At 44.6% G+C, this 22,439-nt stretch overlaps 1 protein-coding gene across 1 annotated transcript in view; it reads left to right on the plus strand.

Annotated features, from left to right (window-relative positions):
* Positions 1–21,653, plus strand: part of MACO1 (macoilin 1) — a 63,363-nt gene extending 41,710 nt beyond the window's left edge. Inside the window, exons 7-11 of the mRNA XM_082684699.1 lie at positions 6,988–7,146; positions 8,464–8,646; positions 11,667–11,787; positions 16,129–16,303; positions 21,177–21,653. Coding sequence (XP_082540825.1) covers positions 6,988–7,146; positions 8,464–8,646; positions 11,667–11,787; positions 16,129–16,303; positions 21,177–21,379 — 841 coding nt within the window. The 3' untranslated portion in view covers positions 21,380–21,653. The remainder of the gene's footprint in view (positions 1–6,987; positions 7,147–8,463; positions 8,647–11,666; positions 11,788–16,128; positions 16,304–21,176) is intronic.
* The last annotated feature ends 786 nt before the right edge of the window (positions 21,654–22,439 follow it).

Genomic DNA, 22,439 nt, shown 5'->3' on the forward strand with positions numbered 1-22,439 from the left:
AGAGAGAGAACAGAGGAAGAGTAAGAGGGAGAAGCCGACTCATCGCTGAGCAGAGAGCCTGATATAGAACTCTGTCCCAGGACCCTGGGATCTTGACCTGAGCCAAAGGCAGACAGACGCTTAACCAACTGAACCACCCAGGTGTCCGAGGTTATATATATATTTTTTTAATTGAAGTAGAGCTGAATCACTATGTATTACATAGTGATTCAACAATTACATACATTATGAAATGCTGACTGTGGTAAGTGTATTGTGATATTATTGATTCTATCCCTTATGCTATACTTTTTATCCCCTGGACTTATTTATTTTATGACTGGAAGCATATACCTCTTAATCCCCTTCACCTATTTCACCCTCCCTCTCCCCTTTGGCAACCACCAGTTTGTTCTCTATATTAAGAGTCTGTTTCTCTCTGTTTTGTTTGTTCGTTTTTTTTAGATTCCACATATAAGTGCAATCATATAGTATTTGTCTTTGTCTGGCTTATTTCACTTAGCGTAATATCTTCTGGTATTAGACCAGTATTATTGGTATTAGACCAATAACATGGTCTATCCATGTTGTTGCGGATGGCAAGATTTCATTCTTTTTTTTTTTTTTTTTTTAAATGGCCGGTGTTCCATTGTGTATATATACACCGTATACCTTTACGTTTTATCTCTCGGTAGACATTTAGGTTGCTTCCATATCTCGGCTATTGTAAATAGCACTGCAGTAAACATAGGGTGCATATGTCTTTTCAAATTAGTGTCTTCGTTTTGTTCAGATATATACTCGAAGTGGAATTACTGGATCCTATGGTACTTCTGTGGTTAGTGTTTTGAGGAGCCTCCATCCTGTTTTCCGGAGCGGCTGCACCAGTTCACGCTCCCAGCCACAGTGCCTAAGCGTTCCCTGTTCTCCACGTCCTTGCTGATGCTTGTTACTTCCAGTTCTGTGTTGTCTTGCAGAGCCATAGCCTCTCTGTCACTAGCTCTTTAGGGTTCAGAGATAACCAGCAGAGCGGAGGCTCCTCGCCTTTCTGATGGGGTCAGACCAGCAGCCCTAGAAACTACACTTCGGTGGTTTTCTGGAGTGGGTATAGAGTGTGACTCATTGTGGATCTGGGGAACCTAGTCATCCCTAGGTGAAGTCCTGGCTGAAAAAAAGATCTCCTTTTCTGCAGGACTTACTTCCTAGGGAAATTTACTGCCCCCAAAGCCTTATAGTTCTCTGAGCTCATAAAGCCTCAGGATTTCTAAAACCCTGAAGTTATTGGCAATACCCATTGGAGACTTTTACACCTTCAGTGAAGTCACAGTACCATGGGCTGTAATTCCAGTAATTCACAGAAGATAAGGATTACAGACATTTAGACACAAGTATCTCCCTACCTTTTCAGATACTTAAAACAATACCCCTTTCAACTAAAAACTGACACTTGAATACTGTACTTTGTTTTACTACCAGGCATATGTACTTCAAGATACTCAGAGATATTTTTCCTCCTTAGCCCGCCTGGAAGGCTACTGTTTGAGCCTCATTCTTCTGGTCAGCTAGGAGATCACTCCTTATTAAAATGTAAAGTAATGTAAATGTAAAATAATTATCAGACAGTCATATGACAATGTACCCTCTTTGAGTGGGATGAGGGAGAAGGTGAGCTAGGGTTCGGGTTTGGAGCAATTAAGAGGGAACCTCACCTTGGCCAGTAATTGGGCTTTGAAGGCTGCCTGCCTGAGTAAGGGCTGCTCCAACCAAGCCCACCTCCTGCTGTGACTGAGCCAGTCTGGGGGTCAGAGGTCACTTCACAGGTTACAAGTTGGGTGCTGTCTTTTTTTTTTTTTTCTAAGATTTTATTTATTTGACAGACAGAGATCACAAGTAGGTAGAGAGGCAGGCAGAGAGAGAGGAGGAAGCAGGCTCCCTGCTGAACAGAGAGCCTGATGCAGGGCTTGATCCCAGGACCCTGAGATCATAAGCTGAGCCGAAGACAGAGGCTTTAACCCACTGAGCCACCCAGGTGCTCCTGGGTGCTGTCTTTTAAAATTATTAATAAAAGTGACTTGGAAAGGTGTCTGGACCTAATAGGTAACATTTTGGGTTTGTTAGAACCTTGGGTTGTCTAATTAGGCACCAGTGGGCATGTTTGTTAGGCACTCGGACTCCAGCTTTGCCAGGGGCCCTGTCTGCATCCCAAGTGGTAACAGCATTGGGCAAACTTTGCAAAGGTGCAGACTGGGGCCACGGGAGTTGGGCAAGCAGGAAGTGCATTGACTTCCTGCCTGAGCCTTACCAAAGTTTGTTAAGATCTCTCTGGCCCAATTTCTTTTCTTTCCTTTTCTTTTTTTGGGGATGAGATTGCACTTCTTCTGGAGTAAAGTTCCCTTTTATATCTTAATCTTTTGTGTAGGGAAGAGAGTAGGATTTAGGTCTGATAAAAATGGTCTGAGCTTGTGGATGCATTTGCTTTCCCCCTTCCTTTTTTATTTACAGAAGTCGGTTCTAAGGGTTATAAACTGTTACACGTCTGCCTCATTTTCTTCCTGACCACTTGCTTCTCCTTCAGATTACAGCTATTGACATTTTAATAATATCACATGAATACATTTGAAGATTTTGCATTAACCTCTAACACCATTTAATCAGTACTTCTTGGTGCTTCACACCAATAAATTATATAGCTGCATTTTATCTAGGAAGTATTGACCTTCAGCACCAAAGGGTTAAGTATACCATTAAGACAAGTAGTAGTTATTGGTCTAATAAATGTCCCTGGCACTTTGTCTTGGGTCAGTTCAAGTTCCTAATTCACATAATTCTTTTTTAAAACTTGCGTACATTTTTCTGTTGAGCATATGCAAAAATTGAAATATATCTTAGACAATAGGATTGTATAGTACATTCACACAGTAGAATATTATGCAGCAATTAAATCGCTTATGAAAGTGAGCCAAGACTCCTGGTTGGCTCAGTCAGTAGTAGGGCAAGCGGCTCTTGATCTGAGTCCTGAGTTCAAGCGCCACATTGGGCATGGAGCCTACTTAAGAAAACAAAACAAAACAATCTTTGCCAGACTTAAAACAAAACAAAACCAAAAATAGAACAGAATAATTTCTGATGATGTGGAACGGTGCAGATGAGATGCAGACTGCATATATGGTACTGTCACATCAATATTAAAAAATATTAACGTGTATGAAGAAAGAGAAAGAAGACACGTGCAGGACAGAAGCATACCAAAGGTGAAGTGAGTGCTTCTGAATGGTTGAGAGGATTAAGAATTGCTGACATTTTTATTCTGTATTTTTACTTTTCTATTGTTGTATGCAGTGTTTAGCCTGGACTCCATGTCACTTTTGCAATGAAAAATAGATCTAGGGGCACCTGGGTGGCTCAGTGGGTTAAGCCTCTGCCTTCAGCTCAGGTCATGTTCTCAGGGTTCTCACTGGGCTCTCTGCTCAGCAGGGAGCCTGCTTCCCCTTCTCTCTCTGCCTGCCTCTCTGCCTGCTTGTGATCTCTCTCTCTCTCTCTGTCAAATAAATAAATAAAATCTTTTAAAAAAATAGATCTAATAAGTGATTATAAATCATTTTACCACCTACCTCAGTTAAGATTTAAAATGTAGTCTGCTGGGTTAAATTAACATGCGAGGTTAAATTAATACTTTTTCTGAGAGACCATATATAATGGCCCCTTATATGTTTTTAAAATTCCTGAGAGTTTTCCATTTAGCACTCAAAAGTTACCTTGTGTGTCACCAAGTGATGTTTCCCCCAGTCTCTTCAACTGGGAATGCTGGTGTTCGCTCACAGGTCTGCCGCAGCTGTTTGGAGAACAGTAATTCCGAGTCTTACAAAATTGGTGGCAGTTTTGAAAATCCTGAAGCAATTTGATTTTACTTCTCTGTTTTGTGAAATTAAGTTATTTTATTTTAAAAATAAACTTTTTGTTGAAATATGACACACATTCACCAAAGGGCACAAACCTTGGGAATTTTCATAACCCTGGTAACCACGTCGTTCCATTTTTGCTGTATTGTCTTTGACAAAATCTCACAATTCTACATAAGAAAAAAAATATATATATATTTTAGATTTTTGTTTATTTATTTGACAGACAGAGATTACAAGTAGGCAGAGAGGCAGGCAGAGAGAGGAGGAAGCAGGCTCCCCACGGAGCAGAGAGCCCTATATGGGGCTTGATCCCAGGACTCTGGGATCATGACCTGAGCTGAAGGCAGAGGTTTTAACCCACTGAGCCTCCCAGGCACCCCAGAAAATATATTTTTGTTTAGGGTTCTGTGGTCTCCAGAAGTTACACTCAAAGTATTTTGTATTTTTTTTGTTCTCGTAAGTGCATTAAGTCTTTGAGTTTTTACCTTTCTCAAGGAGCTCTAAATTTTCATTCAGAATATTGTCATTATCCTTAGTTCAGGGTAGGAAAATGGGCCCTTAGAGATTAAAGGTGCAAAATAATAACTGCAAAATTATTGCCATCCAGCCTCTGCAGATCTCATTCCCATCTGTGACAGTGCTTTGCCCCAGTCGGTTGGTTGTGTGGAACTTGATTCCTGGGCCTCTGCGTATGATACAGCTTAGGTTGCTAATCTGAAGAAGCAGATCAGCAGCCGGCTGTAAGTGTGTCAGGCCTAGAAACCCTAGCCTGAGCCGGGAGGAACTCTAGAGGTCATTAGTCTACAATGGGGAAACTGAGTCCTGGAAGGTTACATGCCTTGCCTAGGGTCACGGACTTGGCATCAGAACTGAATCTAGAATCTAGCATGTTGGCCCCATGCTAAGCCCTTATTCTCTTCTTGAAACTCACCCTTTCTACTAGAAATGCAATCCTCAGACTGAAACCGACTTCTCCAGAAAGACGAATAACCTAACACGTTTTTCAACCCATCTTCTTAATGGGGGTAACCTGACAGCATTGACCTGTTTTGGAAGATATCCCTTGGGTTACTTCGGGTGAACGAGGGATGGTGTGGGGATGATATAAATGCCAGTCTGTAATTGTTCAGAGTACTTCTGGGAGCACATTCAACTGGGATAACCCTGGCTAAAGGGAAAGTGTGGCGTGATGTTGACTTGTGACCCTTCCCTGGGGAGTGAGCTATGTCAGGAGACGAGGCCGTGCTTCTGGAAAACCAGGTCTCTCATCTGTTCCTGTACACTGGACAGGGGGACAGGCTACGATGCCTGGGAAAGGACCATCAATGTGTTACGACTTTCTGTTTTTGAGATCTTGTTTCAGTTGACTAAAGGTAGATGGGTAAATAAAGCCGCTCTTTGGTTTCCCAAGGGAGGCCAGGCAACATATATTTAGTAAGTGTTGTTCACTGTGGTGGGCCCTGGGGACTTGGTGCTTAATAAAACATGTCTGTAAGGGCTTACGTCTGTGGTGCTGGCAGTTCCAAGGAGAGGTCACACTGCCCGCCAGAAATCTTGGTTCTGCTGGTATTTTGGATTCGCGACATGCATAAGGGTCTCTTCAGAGCAAACTGACTTTTGCCTGCGTTTTCATTTGTCAGAAAGCATAGCTCCTCAGGCCACCAACCGCCATCCTTGGCCTGACCTTCAGTGTTCCCCACAGTCCCATCCTCCAGACCCATTCTACCCCTTCTCACTCTGTTCCCAGAGTACACGGTTTCCTCAGAGGCCAGACTGATTGTTCCGTCCCCAAATATCTATGGCTTTTGAGCTTTTGAGCATGTTTTCCCCTTGTTTAGAGTGGCCCCTCCTCCCCTTCTTCTTCAAATCCTGCCCAGCCTTCCAGGCCCAACCTAATTCCCACCTTCTCTTGTCAGAACTCCTGTGGCACTTCTCGTCCATCCCTGGCTATGGAGGACATGGCCACGGCTCAGCCTGCTGGAGAAGAGGGTGGGCTCTGGGGCCCGTGTCACCTGGGGCTGGAGCCTTTCCCCAGTCTAGCCCTCTTCATCTGTAAGAGTGGGAATAACAAACTTTTAGCCTACGGTTGTGCTGACTAAATGAGTTCATACCAGTAAAGCCTGTGGAACAAACAGTGTGTAGCACCTAAGTTCTCATTAAGTACTAGTTGTTACTCTTTCTCACGTGTATTTAATCCAGCTTCCTTGTGCTGCTGTCTCACCACTAAAAATCGTCACTTGTTGGCCTCTAGTGACATTACAAAGCCCTCTGATGAAGAGAGTCTGGGTTTTATACTTTCTGTTGACTCTCTTCAGGCCCACCTGCGCATGTGATAGCTCCCCAAAACATGTCACTTAAAATAAAGCTGTTACTATACTAAGAGAAAACAGATGGAACAGAGGTTAAGGAGCTGGAGAGAAAAGATGGGCTTCAGCTCACAGGTAGAATTCTCTTACGATTCTCAGAGCGCGTCATTGGTTCCTGTTCACACTGTTGTTGAGCTGAATAAGCTCCTCTGTCACAGTCACTGGAAGTGTGAACATCATGTAGCAAGGATGCTAGCAATTTCAGAGGTTGCCTGAGACACTCTTGTTCTCTGGGCCCAAGGTGGAAGGGAATCTGAGAGGGTAAATTCTGGTGTATCAGAATCATCTCAGAGCCAGTGGGGCATGAGCTGACCGTTACTGATACATCTCCCTTCCGGGGATTGGGGGGGCAGGGGGGCATAGGAAATTCACTGTGTGTGTGTGTGTGTGTTGGGGGACCCAAGCCTTCAGCCACCCTCTCTCTGCCTTTCCTTCCTCCTTTATTGGCAGCTCAGGAATTCACAAGCACTTGGGTGTCCGTGCTCCCCGCATGCGGAGCAAACAGGTTACTCTCTGGCCATGGGAAGGGGTGGGGGCTGGGGCAGAAGGAAGCACACAGTGAAAAGCCAGTTGCAGACAGGAGTCTGGCCGCTGGCAGGAGCTGCCCCGGGGGGTCTTCTGCCGCTGCCCGCCACCCGCCAACCCAATCCCAGGAAGTCTGGGATGTCACCCAGGGTCTCCCGCAGAGCCCTGTGGGTGCCCTTTCCCTGATGAAAATGTCACATTTCTCCTTCTCCTAGGCTGGAACAAGACATTAAAAAGTTAAAGGCTGACCTGCAGGCCAGCAGACAAGTGGAACAGGAGCTCCGCAGTCAGATCAGCTCCCTGTCCAGCACCGAGCGGGGGATCCGCTCTGAAATGGGCCAGCTCCGGCAGGAGAACGAGCTGCTGCAGAACAAGTACGTGCACCCGGGGGCCTCGGTCACCGCCAGGAGGTTTCACTGTTCCTGTGGTTCCAGGGGTTGGAGTAAAAGAGGTGTGATGACAAGAGGACCTGGTCGCAGGGGTGTTAAATGAAATATTTAAAATATTTAACGTAGTACCAGATACTCAGCATGTTACAAAGCCTACGAAAACTTGTTTCATCCCAACAGCACAGTTTACTAATGTTACTGTTCTTTCTTTTCATTTAATAAGTTCTTCTCTTAGTTTAAAATAGTCATTGAGCTTCTGTGATACTATAAGTAAAATTGACAGAAGTTGTTCTGCTACGATTTGAAAATCCTGCTCCTTTGAATGAAAGTTTCCAGAGGAACAGACTCTATTTACTTTGATATCTGGGACCCAAAAAATGACCCTGAATTTTTATTTTATTTAAAAAGAGGCAAGCAAAAAACCAGCTCTTCTGTTTGAATTTGTTTATACTTCCCATTGATTCGTCCTGGAATTACTTCTTGACTCCGTATTGATCTGCCCCCCCCCCTTTTTTTAAATCTTTCGGCAGTGTGTGCCTGGGGTCATGATTACTATCATAGGCTCTGGGCTTCTCCCATTGATAGAGAAGTCCTTCGACATTCTGGAGGAACATAACTCAAAGCCAGAGGCTTATAAGCACGTAACTTCTCCATTGCTTCTGACCCATATACGTGAAGGCTCTCGCCTGACGCTGATACACTGAGATGAACTCACCTTGTACTGATGTGGAATGCTGGGTGTGGGAGTAGGCAGGGAAGGGAGTACGGCTGAAATCTCTTTGTGAAATTAAGCACCCTCTGACTAACTCCAGGGTCTGTTTTGGGATACTTGGAGAAGACAGCTCACAGCTGGAAAAGGAAAGGCTGCAGCAGGGCCACAGCATAACTACATTCAGGCCAAAAAAAAAAAAAAAAACCACCTTCCCTCTTCCACCCTTTACCTCGGCTTTCATGGGGCTGGTTCCATTGGTAGTTCTTTGATCAATGAAAATTCTCTCAAGGTGCTTTGGGGCACAACTAGAATTAGTGGTACAGCTGTCTTTCCCTCTGATAGAAACTTGTTTTATCCCTTTTTCTGGAGTGCCTTCTGTAGATCGCTTCCCATAGTAGGGCAAAGGCTGGGTCTTATTCTGTATCTTGTTAGGCTGCTCTTGTTGAAGAATAACGACAATATGTTTTTCCCCGGGCACTCTGGAAGCTGACTTTTATGATTTGCTGTTCAAAAGAGGAGCCATGTTTCCCTAGAGTTTCTAGTGGGCATTTCTAACAATGAAACTCTGTATGATAATCGTTTCCATATAGATTACATAACGCTGTGCAAATGAAGCAAAAAGACAAACAAAATATCAGCCAGTTGGAGAAAAAGCTAAAAGCTGAGCAGGAAGCCCGAAGTTTTGTAGAAAAGCAATTAATGGAGGAGAAAAAAAGGAAGAAGTTGGAAGAAGCTACTGCTGCCCGGGCCGTTGCATTTGCTGCCGCGTCTAGGTATGTCCATGATGCCCCCCTCCCCACCCCCACCCTTCGTCCCCGCTCCCTCCACAACCAACACCCCCTAACCCCCCCCCCACCTCACTACTCTGCATCAGAGGTGGATGAGGTGTTCTGCCTCTGCCTTGCACCAAGACCGGCATGAGAGTATGAGGCCTCAGGCAGGGTTGAAATAGAACCATCAGGCAATGAGAGGTTGCCACCAAGTGTTATTTCCTGACTAGCTGAGCCCCATCTGTGCAACTTGCGTGGTCTTGTAACAGCTTCATCCCTCAGCGACCTCATCTAGGAAGCGGGATGAGGGCGGCACCATGCCTCTCACACCCAGGAGGCTAAGTGCTGCTCATCAAAGGGTTTCTGGTCACTTTCTGTGTGGCCATCAACTTCTAAACACTGGGAGAGACTCCAGTCTGGATTGTTTGTCATTCCCTCTTTGTGTCGTTACTCTCTATTCTCAGGTGTATGTGTTTCTGAAGTTTTTTTGTTTTTTTTAAAAATTTTATTTATTTATTTGACAGAGAGAGATTACAAGTAAGCAGAGAGAGAGAGAGGAGGAAGCAGGCTCCCTGCTGAGCAGAGAGCCCGATGCGGGACTCAATCCCAGGACCCTGAGATCATGACCCGAGCCGAAGGCAGCGGCTTAACCCACTGAGCCACCCAGGCGCCCTGAAGTTTTTATCTTAAAATAGAAGAAAGGAAAATCTTGGTTGCCTAAGTCCTTTTTACTGACTGACTGCTCCCATCTTGGTTGGGTATCAGCAAACTGTCACATGAGCTGGAAAAGATGGGGAAAAAACCCAAAACATAAGTCACTGTTAGATGCCATTGAATTTGTGGAGTGTTGGGAATTGGGCATTACTTCTGTTCTATTGAAAAGTATGCAAGTATTTCCAGAAACTGAGTTCCAGCAAGGAGGGAAGATCCTTAAGAGCCTTTTGGCATTGTGGGGGGGAGGGGTGCTTCTATTTCACTTTAGGGATTTTTTCTTTTTTTTTTGACTAGTGAAGGCCACCCGTGTGGTGGGGGGTCAGTTATGGGCTTACAGTTGGCGAGTGAGAGTACATTATTATTGATCTCATTTTGTAAAAAAGATTTTATTCATTTATTTGACACAGAGAGAGAGAGATCACAAGTAGACAGAGAGGCAGGCAGAGAAAGAGGGGGAAGCAGGCTCCTGGCTAAGCAGAGAGCCCGATGTAGGGCTTGATCCCAGGACCCTGAGATCATGACCTGAGCTGAAGGCAGAGGCTTAACCAACCCACTGAGCCACCCAGGCACCCCGTTGATTTCATTTCAAAAAAAATTTTTTTTAAAGATTTTTTCTTTATTTATCTGACAGAGATCACAAGTAGGCAGAGAGGCAGGCAGAGAGAGAGGGGGAAGCAGGCTCCCTGCAGAGCAGAAAGCCCGATGTGGGGCTCGATCCCAGGACCCTGGGATCATGACCTGAGCCGAAGGCAGAGGCTTAACCCACTGAGCCACCCAGGTGCCCCTCATTTCAAAATTTTTTAAAAATTTATTTGACAGACCGAGATCACAAAGCGGCAGAGAGGCAGGCGGAGGGGCAGGGGGAGCAGGCTCCCTGCTGAGCAGAGAGTCGCATGTGGGCTTGATCCCAGGACCCTAAGATCATGACCAAAGGCAGAGGCTTAACCCACTGAGCCACCCAAGAGCCCCTCATTTTAAATTTTTGTCATAATTTGTATCAATAAAATTATACTGTAATTCTTCCTTAAGTTTTCCTTTTTTGTATGTGGCATGTTAAAAGCCTTCTTTTGGGTTCTGGCATTTGTAGAAGAACCAATGTATTGTCATTTCATGTTCAAGGAGAGAACAGCCAGAAAGAACCCTTTCCTCCCCTATGCTCCTGCTACCCCTGCTAACTCTGTAGTGCACATGGCTGAGCTCACTTGGTCAATCAGCATCCAGACATACTCACAGGACACGCCACTGGCCTGCCTAGGATGTGGGGGTTTGGTTTGTTCATAAGCGCAGGCCTCTGCACAAAGCAGACATTTCTGAAGCACTTACACTTGCAGGAGATTTTTCTGAACAGTCATCTGATACGGCCTGTACTGTCCTTCATTCATCCAGCACCTCCTACCCTGACAAAAAGTCCACTGAGGAGGTTATGACAATTCCTTAGCCGTAGTGTTCAGTATTTTACGCCTGATCATCAGTACATGGGTTTCAATCTCTTCCTGGCTCCTTTTCGCTTCCAGTCAGGCTTACTTGCTTTGGTCTTACCTGTCGTTGGTCCTGGTTTACCTTCACTTAGGTAGAGGCTGTTTTTATTCTCAAGCAAATCTCAAGATGTAGGTCTCTCACTGGACCTTCCTTTTTGGTAGGCAGAGGACACCTCCTTTCTCCCTCTGGCTGTTGCTGAAACCTAAGTGGTTAGTCTGCTCTGGACTGGCTGTTGCCATCACATTTTTTAGTTTGTTCTTCCTACAGCCCTGAGAAGCAACCCAATGCTCTGGCAACTTCAGGAGTTGAACTTTTCAAGGCATAGACCCTCAAAGGGGAGAATTATTTTAGCTCACTGCCCCCTGCTGGAGATAGTCCACATCCACTTCTCGCCTGCTCGCCTCAGGGGGCACTGTCTCAGGTCATCTAGCCTGGGGGAAAGCTTCTTGCATTGGGAAGCTGGAAAGCCTCACTTCTTATCCCTGGAGTGCTGTGACCTAGCAGCGAGGTGAGGGTGGTCTTGGTTTTCTTATCTGGAAAATGGGACAATACATCCTACACTTGCAAAGAAGGCGGAAATGGTAAAGTGCTTCATTTGGTGCCTGGTTCGTAGTAGATACCAGTTAATTATTTTAGATCATTATTGTGCTCGCTTCGGCAGCACATATACTATTTTAGATCATTATTGAAATTCTCAAAGAATAGAGAATGGGCAGACTGAGCCAAAACCTAAAACCTGACAGACTCTGGAGTATAAGAGAAATATCACTCTTGCAGCACAAATAAACCACTAGTCTTTTAAATCCCTTTCTTCTCTTCTTTTCTAAAAGGGGGGAGTGCACCGAAACCTTACGGAATCGGATCAGAGAATTAGAAGCAGAGGGCAAGAAGCTCACGATGGACATGAAGGTGAAAGAAGACCAGATCAGAGAACTAGAACTGAAAGTTCAGGTATGGGGAGCACGAAAGACTTTCTCCTACTTGGGTTCTCCTGTTATTTGTGTACCCAGTGTTGCAATATGGAGATGGTGCCTTTTTGTTTTTTGAAGATTTTATTTTACTTATTTGAGAGTGAGCAGGGTGCCAGACGTGGGGCTTGATCCCAGGACCCCAGGATCATGACCTGAGCTGAAGGCAGATGCTTAGCCCACTGAGCCACCCAGGCACCTCAAGATGGTGCCTTTTGATAATAAGCCAAATCCCACTGCATCTCAAAGTCTCTATGACAGAAAGAAGCTCTAGCCTTGTCCAGCAGATTCAAGTCATATTTAATTAGCCAGATTCTAATACAACTAGAAATACTGACTGTCTTTTGACACGGTTTATACCAGAATTTGACCTACTGTAGATTCATTTCCCTTTTTCAGGTTATAGGCTAGATTAGTGTGCTTTGGAGCTTTTGCACCTCTTCTTAGCCCTAACCCTCTGTGCATTGCCAGGCAATTGACCATTCTGAATGGCTCTCAGCCTTGTAGATTGCAGTTCTGAGCAGTGCATGATGGGGAAAGCTGCCAGTGCTGTGGACACAACCAGTTTTCTGGGCAGCATGTACCTTAGGCAGGTATTTGGACTTGGTTTTCCAAAGGGACCCTCAAAAGTAATATCATATATCATGAAGTTACAGTAATTTGAATCACGTGGAACTGGTATGAAATTGTGGGCAAGTCGGTGGCATAGGATAGATGCCCTAGAGACAGAGCATAAAGTCTCCAGTAAAAACAGCACAAATGGTTGGAAACAGTGAGGACTAGTCAGAAAAAGGCTTCGGAACAGTTAGATAACTAAGAAAAAAAATAAAATTAGAAGCTCATCTCTTGGGGCGCTTGGGTAGCTCAGTCAGTTAAGTGTCTGCCTTCAGCTCAGGTCATGATCCTAGGGTCCTGGGATTGAGCCCCACGTCAAGCTCCTTGCTCAGCGGGGTATCTGCTTCTCCCTCTCCTTCCTGCTCATGCTCTCTCGCATGAGCGAGAAGAAGCCTCTCTCTCTTTCTCTCAAATAAGTAAATCTTAAAAAAATAAAAAAACTCATCTCATACTATACAAAAAGAAATTTCAGGTGGAGTTGAATACAGGCAGAAAAGAAAAGCATTTTGTTTTAAACTAGAATTTGATCTTGAAACTGGGAAAGATTTTCTAAACAAAAAAAAATGGAAAAAATCATAAAGCCAAAAAAAAGAGAGAGAGAGAGAAAATCAGTTGTGGAGAGTATAGATCCTACAGCAAATGTAAGGAATTAGTACTCTTGATATGTAGGTAACTGATAAAATTTGTCAAGTAAAACTGGTACTTGGAAAAATGGGTAAAGGATGTGAATGAATAATTCACAGAAGAAAAATAAATGGCTGAGAAGAATATAAAAATATATCCTCCTCAATCGTCAAAGACCTGTAGATTAACAGTATGTATCATTTATCTCCTGTGAAATTTGTTTCCTCTTTTTTTTTTTTAAAGATTTTATTTATTTATTTGACTGAGAGAGATCACAAGTAGACAGAGAGGCAGGCAGAGGGGGGTTCCAGGCTCCCTGCTGAGCAGAGAGCCCGATGCAGGACTCGATCCCAGGACCCTGAGATTATGACTTGAGCCGAAGGCAGCGGCCTAACCCACTGAGCCACCCAGGCGCCCCTGTTTCCTCTTTTTTAATCGCAATATATTTGGCACACAATGTTACGTTAGTTACAAGTGTAAGACATAGTAATTCCACAACTCTGTATGTCATGCCATACCCCATGCAAATGTAGCTACTAGCTGCCATCTGTCACCACTATGATGTTATAGCACCATTGACTCTGTGCCCTACCTTGTATTCCCTTGACTTACTTATTCCCTAACTGGAAGCCTGTACCTCCCACAGCCCCTCACCCACTTCACCCACCCCACCAGTTCTCTTATCTATGGGTCTGTTTCTGCTTTTGTTTGTTCCTTTGTTTTGTTTTGTAGATTCCGCATATCAGTGAAATCAGGTATTTGTTTTTCTCTGTTTGGCTTATTTCAGTTAGCATAGTATCTTCCAGGTCTTTACATGTTGTCATAAATGGCAAGATCTTACTCTTTTATGGCTGAGTAATACTCTTTGTGTGTGTGCATGCGTGCATCTTCTTTATCCATTCATCTCTCAGTGGGCACTTAGGTTGCTTTCATATATCAGTTATGGTAAATAATGTTGCAGTAAACATAGGGGAGCATATCCCTTTTGGAATTCGTGTTTTTGTTTTCTTTGGGAAAATACCCAGTAGCGGAATTACTGGATCATACAATATTTCTACTTTTAATTTTTTGAGGCACCTCTGTGGCTGCACCACCAGTAGTATACAAGGCTTCCCTTTCCTCCACATCCTCGCCAACACTTGTTATTTCTTTTTTTTTCCTTGTCATTTTGATAATTGCTATCCTAACAGGAGTGAGATGATTTTGTGGTTTTGATTTGCATTTTTCTGGATTATTGTTATTGAATATCTTTTCATGTGTTGGCCATTTTATGTCTTCTTTGGGAAAATGTTCAGATCCTCTGCCCATTTTTAAGAAGATTATTTGATTTTTTGGTGTTGGGTTGTAGAAGTTCTTTATATATTTTGGATATTAACCCCTTGCAGAATATATCATTTGCAAATATCTTCTCCCATTCAGTAGGTTACCTTTCTGTTTTGCAAAAGCTTTTTTATTTTGGTGTTACCCCCTTAGCTTCTTTTGCTCTTGTTTCCCTTATCTTTTGTGAAATTAGCAAAGACTTTTTAAATAATAATATCAGCCTGGATGAGGATGAATGAAACCGGCCTCATAATCACTGGAGGAGGTATAACTTTCTGGAAAAGTTCATAAACTTTTTAAGTGTTTCCTGTTTCACAACTCCTGCTTAAGATAAATATTTAAAAATCTCATCAATGATTGATATACAAAGATGTTCATCATAGTGGTGTGTAAGTGAAAAAAATCCAACCTTAACAAAGGAAGATTTGTTTCAGAAATTATGATACATATAAGTAGGAATATTATACAATCATTAAAAATAACATTTCCAGGGACGCCTGAGTGGCTTAGTTGGTTGGATGACTGCCTACGGCTCAGGTTATGATCCCGGAGTCCCAGGATCGAGTCCGGCATCGGGCTCCCAGCTCAACGGGGAGTCTGCTTCTCCCTCTGACTATCTCCTTGCTCATGCTCTCTCTCACTACCTCTCTCTCAAATTTTAAAAAAAAAAAAAAATTACATTTCCAAAGAAGAGTTGAGAAAGTTTTTTAAAAACTGTATACAAAACTACATATAGTATGATTTCATTTATGCTAAAAGATACACATATGCTTATAAAATACGAAAGCGAAATAAATACCAAGTTTTTCACATTGTCCGAACATTAAATGATTTTCATTTTCTTCCTTGAACTTTAGTATATTTCTAAATTCTCTGTAGTATGTTTGAATTTCTATCTTAAAATAAAAAAATTAAAATGCCTATATAGATACACATGTATTTTAATATGTATTAAGTTTGTTATATATTAAAATACATATTCTATATTAAATATTATTAAATACATTACTTAGTAAATATATAATATGTTAGCTGTTATATATAATATATATTAAATAAATATACAAAATATATATTAAATATACATTAATATGTTGTGTGTATGGGCTACATTACCAGATGTTTTTTTTTTTAAAGATTTTATTTATTTATTTGACAGAGAGAGATCACAAGTAGGCAGAGAGGCAGGCAGAGAGAGAGAGGAGGAAGCAGGCTCCCTGCTGAGCAGAGAGCCCGATGCGGGACTCGATCCCAGGACCCTGAGATCATGACCTGAGCCAAAGGCAGCGGCTTAACCCACTAAGCCACCCAGGCGCCCATTACCAGATGTTTTAAGTGGGCTTATTTTGCAGTATGTCCTGTCAAAATAATGAACACTTTTATAATTTTTAGTGCAGGTTGAGAGTAGAGTTTTGGCAAATTGGATTGCAGCACTACAGCAACATTTGCAACTGGCAGCAAGGAGAAAGTTGTGGTTCTTCTGTTAGGCTTATAAGAAAGTATTTCATTTGGAGACAGTCTGTTATTATTAGAAACAGCCCAATACAGTCCAATTTATCTACTAAAATATTTTCATATGTCATATCATCATATAAATACATCTTACACTCCAAGTGGTGAGGTCTTAACCCATGAAACACCAGGATTCTGTATTCTAGGGGCCAGGTCAGTAATAGCGGGATTTTATTTGTGATTTCAGGCTAATTTGTAGACCTCGATGCCAAAACTGTCTTGTAACATCTTGCTGCTTTGATGATGTTGATAGGAGCTTCGGAAGTACAAGGAAAACGAGAAGGATACTGAGGTGTTAATGTCAGCCCTCTCGGCCATGCAAGATAAAACACAACACCTGGAGAACAGTCTGAGTGCAGAGACGAGAATCAAGCTGGACCTGTTCTCTGCACTGGGGGACGCGAAGCGACAGCTCGAGATTGCACAAGGTAGGAGAGCCCCAGGCCCCGGCGAAGTGGGACGGCTGCGCACACACAGGGACGCAGAGAGCAGAGGTCCCTTAGAGCTTGGGGGCATTCAGTTTTCTTCTTGAGTGGTTTGAGAGGTGCCCAACATTGACGTCTAGGAATCATCACATTAATTCATTCTGCAGACATATTTTGAGGTGAGAATATGTGGTGTGGGGCATTCAGAGAGTAGTATGAGCTCAAGGAGCTCACAGTGCTGTTGAAGAGACAGAGAGCTGCAGAGCCACCGAAAGATGCTGATGCGGTGGTAGGTATAAGGCTGTGGGAACAGGGAGGCAGGGGTCGAGCCTGGGTGCTTCCCCCCGCTGCTTCCCAGCGGAACCAATGTCTGAGCCGGGTTTTGACTGATGAGCAGGGGTCAGGCCAGTGAAGATGCAGTGTAGAGGAGTGAGGGGCAGAGAACCACGGAGACAGACGAAACGGCTTGGACCAGGCCAGGAAAGCCAGAAGGGCCTGATGTGTTTGAGCGGCAGCGGGTTCTACATGGTTACAAAGCAGGGAGTGGTGGCAGCAGCTTCTGGGGAGCTGGCTGTTCACTCATTGGGTATTTCCTGAGGCCTCCTGTATGCCAGGCACCCTGAGGCTCCCTGAGAGGCAGGCAGCCACAAGCAAGCACAGAGCAGAGCAGATGCTGGTGCGGGCAGGGAAGGAAGCGAGCGGTGTCAGGCAGGATGCGCGAGTGTGTCCTGTGGGGATGTGGGTTCCACATGGTGGTCGTGGAAGATCCTTTGAATAGGGAACATCTGAGCAGAGGCTCAAAGCAGGAGTGCGTGAGCCTGGTCAGTCTGCAGGGGGAAGGAGCAGGGGTGGCAGCCAGTGGGGCTGCAGCCGGAGGGATGGGCGGAGTTGTTGGAGTCAACAAGCCAAGACTGGCAAGAACCACGTTCTGCCAGACTTTGTAACCCATGGGAGGAACTTCGGACTTTACTCTGAGTGGCACAGAAAGCTTTGGAAAGTTTCTGAATAGAGGCATGACAGAGTCTGGTGAAAAGCAATTTCAATTTTGTCCAAGAAATTGATTAGCCAGCAATAAATTACTGAAACAGGTATTCGAACAATTGGACTTAGGAAAAGAATATTTCAGCAGGTACGTAAAGAGCATTTGAGGAGCGCCTAGGTGGCTCAGTGGGTTAAGCCTCTGCCTTCAGCTCAGGTCATGATCCCAGGTTCCTGGGATCGAGCCCTGCATCAGGCTCTCTGGTCAGTGGGGAGCCTGCTTCCCTTCCTCTCTCTCTGCCTGCCTCTCTGCCTACTGTGATCTCTGTCTGTCAAATGAATAAATTAAATCTAAAAAAATTTTTTAAAAAAGAACATTTGAAGCATTGTACTAGAAGCTAAAGGGGAGATAAAGATGAACAAGATGTGGTCTAGTGGAAGGTTCTACTAGGGCAGTGGTGCTCAAACTTTTTGTTCTTAGGGACCCCTTTACTCTTAAAGTTATCAAGTGCCCTAAGGAGATTTTTTTTCAAGTGGGTTATATCTATCAGTAGTTACCTATTAGAAATTGAAACTTTAAAACGAGTATTAATTTATCTTTAAAATAACATAATAAACATATAACTTGTTAACATATTTTTATAAAAAGTAACTATTTTCTAAAACCAAAAAAACTTTGAGAAAAATGGCATTGTTTTACATTGAGCAGACCTCTTTAATTTCTGGCTCAATAGAAGATACTTCAGTTCTCATCTCTGTTTCTATGTTCAGTCTGTTGTAATTTTGCTTGCATGTTATTTTGGAAGACTTCACTTACCCCCAGGAGGGAATGTGTGTGAAGAAGTCAAATGATGTGTTATTATTTTCCCAAAGATGGTTTGGACCCTGTGAACCCTGTGAGAATTACTGCACTTGGGCAAGCCAAGCAGAAAGGCCTGCTGCCTTTAGGTAGAGGTAGAGGGCTGGAAAGGCCAGAGCAGAGATCAGGGGTGGCTTCATAAGGGAGGGGACACGGAGTGGGCCTTGAAGGATGAGTTCTGAGAACAGAGAGTAGCCAGGAAGAACGTCGTTACCGAGGGAATCATGTAAGCCAAGGCAAGAAAAGCTGAGAATGTCCAGATGAGCAGTCCAGTGGCCCCAGCTGGAGGATGTGGGAGATCGGGAGAACCAGGAATGAAGCCGTCCTGGGGAATGTATTCCCGAGATCCTCAGGAGGAAGGGGGTGTTCTGCCCTCATTTTAGCATTGCAATGCGAAAGGTAGATTGGAAGGTGGACGCAGAGGGACCTGTGAGGAAGCAGGCACTGTCTTGTCTAAGAGGTGAGGCATGTGGGAGAGGGGGTGGGGGGGGAATGGTGCAGGCAGGAGTGAAGGAAAGTGGAGGTGCCCGAGGGGTGCGGGAGGATAAAGTTCCCGGAGCGAAGGAAAAAGAGCAGGACAGATTTGAAGGATGAGAAGAGAGAATGAGTTTGGTTGGAGATGTTCTGATTGGCAGTGGCTTCCTGACTGCCTGGTGGAAGTCGAAATTTGCCATCTAAATCCCAGAGAGAGGCCCAAACCCCAGGAAGGTGGGAGGAATATAGAAGTTGTGAGAAGCAAAGCCGTAGGAGTGGCTTGGGACTGTGCAAGGGGGCAGAGCAAGAAGAAAGCAGGCTGAGGGCCTGGCGGAGAAAGCATTCTAGAAGAAGCATTTTAAAAGAAGGTGTCTGGGAATTTGCTTTCAAGCTGAACTTCTGACCATGCACTGGCTTTTTTGCCCTCCTGGCTCGGCTTGCTGTGAAGTAGCCACCCCTCTCTGACTTGGCTTTGTCCTCTCCGGGGAGCTGGCCCCTGGAGGGAAGGAGCACCGGGTCTCCTTCCTAGCCGCCGGGAGTCCGGCTCACCGGCACAGGCCGAGCTTCCTTGTCAGCCTAGGAATTCTGTAAAGCGACAAAAAAGCGAAAAGAATTGCCTTTTCCAAAAGCTCTGGAAATGGTTGCATGTTGCTGATTTAAAAAAATCAAACTTAAATCTGCCTGGAAAAAAAAAAAAGATAGAGTGGTTCACGTAATCACGTATCAGATGCTATTAGGTATTTTATTCATCTGAGGCTTATTTTGTTCAAAGGGAGGGAGGCTGTCTGATGTGAACTTGAAGCCGAGGGGACATGAAGGGCCTCAGAGGGAGCAGCTGCTTTCTAGGGCTCTGCTGCCTCCCCCACTACTTCCCTCCACTGTCAGGCTCAGAATATTCTAATAAGGACCCAACTTTGTAATTCAAATCAAACCCCTTGTTGCTTTTCTGCTTCCTCCCTTCAATATCATTTGGTTCACCCCAGTTCCAAAATGACTTTCATTTCCCCTACATCCTTTTTAAAAACATGCCACCGTGCTCTCGTACCATTTCAAATCTGTTGCCATCCTCCATAGGACTCAAAATGAGTGCAACTCAAATGCAACCTCTCTCTCTTTTTTTTTTAAGCATTTAAATTTCCGAGGGGCTACTCCTAAGTGTCCTTCCCCAAGTAGACCAGGGAACTTCAAAGCATGATGGAAATTACATGGGCTTTGGAATACGGGTGCGGGATTTAAATCTTGCTCTGCCTCTTAATAACTGACTCTTGGCAAGATATGGAACTTGCAGAGCCTCAGCTTTCTACTGGGCTGGGCACTAGGGATCTAGCGGGGAGTAAAGATGTAAACACAGTTCCCGCCCTCATGGAGCTCATAGGCCACCAGAGAGATGATGGACGCCAGTCATCCCCACATGAATAGTTACAAGACACGGAAGAAGGCCGTAGGAGTAAAGATTCTGGAGCAAGACTGCGTAGACCTGGGTCCCGGCTCTGTCATTCAGCCTCTCTCTGCCTCAGTTTCCTCATCCGTAAAACACATGAAGATGATGATGATAAATCCCATGTCTTAGGGTCATTGTGCTAAATAAATGAGTCTAAGTACTTAGAATGGTGCGTTCGCCGCTGTACTTATTACCTTATTTTAGAAGAAAGTGACAAAAAGGCGAGTGTAGGGTGTGTTGAGAATCTAGGAATTGGGGGGCAGGGTCGGGTCTGATTTAGAAGGGAGGGTCAGGGAAAGCCTTGTGAGGAAGTGGAAACCTCAGAGTGAACACAGTGCAGGAAAAGCATGGAAAGGGAAGTGGTCCAAGGCAGGCAAGGGTTGGTGGGATCTAGAAGCTAAGCCAGGTGAGCAAGGGTGGGATGTGATGCCATGTTGTGAGAGCATCCGGCCAGGGGCAGAGCGGGCCAGCAGGCTGAGGGGCACGAGGCCAAGAAGGAGGGGCGAGCACGCTGAGTCACATAGGAGCCCCCCGGGGGCAGCTGCTGCAGAGCTCGGTGTGTCTGCCTGTATCTGCCAGCAGAGCCCTTGGGGGTGGAGGTGCGGGGACTGACACTGCGGCCTCAGTTGTCCTGTGTGCCTGGGGCTGACACCCAGAGACCCGCCTCCCAGGAAAACAGTCCAGCTCAAGAGGTGCGGCCTTAGTGTAAAACCCGCAGCGCCTCTGGCTGCCATGGCCACCGCCATGTTCAGAACGTGGCTCCTAAAGTGATCTCTTTGCTTGTTGCATCTACACAGAATCCCCTTCCAGAAACCTGCAAAACCATGGCCCAAAGGCCAGATGTGTCCTGCTGCCTGTCCTTGCACCACGTGTGGCCTAAGAATGTTCTTTATATTTCTCCAGGCTTAAAAAAAAAGAAGAAAGAAAAGAAAATGACAAAGACAGTCTGTGGCTCACATTGCCTTAAATATTTACTATTTGGCCCTTAAGAGAAAAGCTCCTACTCTTACAGACTGTCAAAGCCAGTCAGAGTTGGAGCGAAATGCACTTGGGATGGGCCCGAGACAAGGGCACTGTGTTAGGCGCCCTCCTTTCTCACTAATGGTGGGTCTTTGATCTTCCAGGTCAAATTCTTCAGAAAGACCAGGAAATCAAGGACCTTAAACAGAAGATAGCTGAAGTCATGGCCGTCATGCCCAGCATAACATACAGTGCCGCCACCAGCCCCCTGAGCCCCGTTTCCCCCCACTACTCTTCCAAATTTGTGGAGACCAGCCCCTCTGGACTCGATCCCAATGCCTCTGTTTACCAGCCCCTGAAGAAATGAAGACCAGCTGTGGGTTTTGCCCAACCATTTGGTTACCAGAAGGCATCACAAAGGAGCATCTCTGGCAGTCAAGATAAAAAAAAAAAAAAAAAAAGTTTATATTGTATTTTGTGGGACTGTATATGTTGTCGTTTTTAAAAAGGGGGGGGAAGATAACATCCGAGTCTGATTAGAACTGCCCATCAGTTTTTCTTGTAAATTTTTAGAAGACCTCACAGAACTTTGCAGTTTATTTTTCTCGGCCAATACATTAAAACCACTCTTGGATTTCAAATAGCCAATTTTGCCTTTTATGTATTCTTACAGTTTCCTCTTGAAGAAGAAAAAAAAAAAGCAAGGTTTTTGCTTCTCCATCCTTCCTTTTGGTTTTGTTCTTAAATAAGCAAGCAAAACCTGCATTTTGGATTCGCATGGGATGCTAATGAAACCGTTTCCTTTCTAGAGTGGAAGGGTTAATAACCTCACACGGCTTTGATTTTATAGCTGCATTCCAGAAGATGATTCTTGATATTACAGAAAACAAAAGCCGATTACCCCTCCAAGGACCAAACAAATTCCGGGAGTGTCGTTTAAGCCGAGGGGAGTGAGGCCATGAGACTAGCTATGAGCGCGTCCCCGGGGTTGTGTCTGAAACGTTCCTATTCCCCTCGGGTGTTCAGTCCTAGAAAACTGCTAGCAGTGCCTTGGGAAAAGACATTTCAAGAGGAAACTTGACGATTTTAAACTATTTGCCCCCTTTACCATCATCTGTCTTCTGTGTCGAGCTCACTGCGGATCCTGCTGGAAACTGGCAGGTAGTGGGGGCTCATGACCTCTGCCGCTCCAGCCCATGTCCCTTCAGAGAAAGCACCACGGTGTTCTGGACTCGTCTCGAGGCCAACACCTTGGGACAGGGAGCCGGGCGGTGTTTGTGTGCCAGAGACTGCAAGGACAGCAAACAAAAAGCTGCCGTTCTAGGTTTGGGTTGTTTTTTTAAAAAAAAAAATTTCATTTCATTTAACTGTGCTTTCCTCTCTTCATCATCTTGTGTTTGATGATTTAAAAGAAACTTGACTATTCC

This window comes from Mustela nivalis, assembly GCF_964662115.1.
Source record: "Mustela nivalis genome assembly, chromosome: 10".
In the NCBI taxonomy this organism is placed as follows: domain Eukaryota; kingdom Metazoa; phylum Chordata; class Mammalia; order Carnivora; family Mustelidae; genus Mustela; species Mustela nivalis.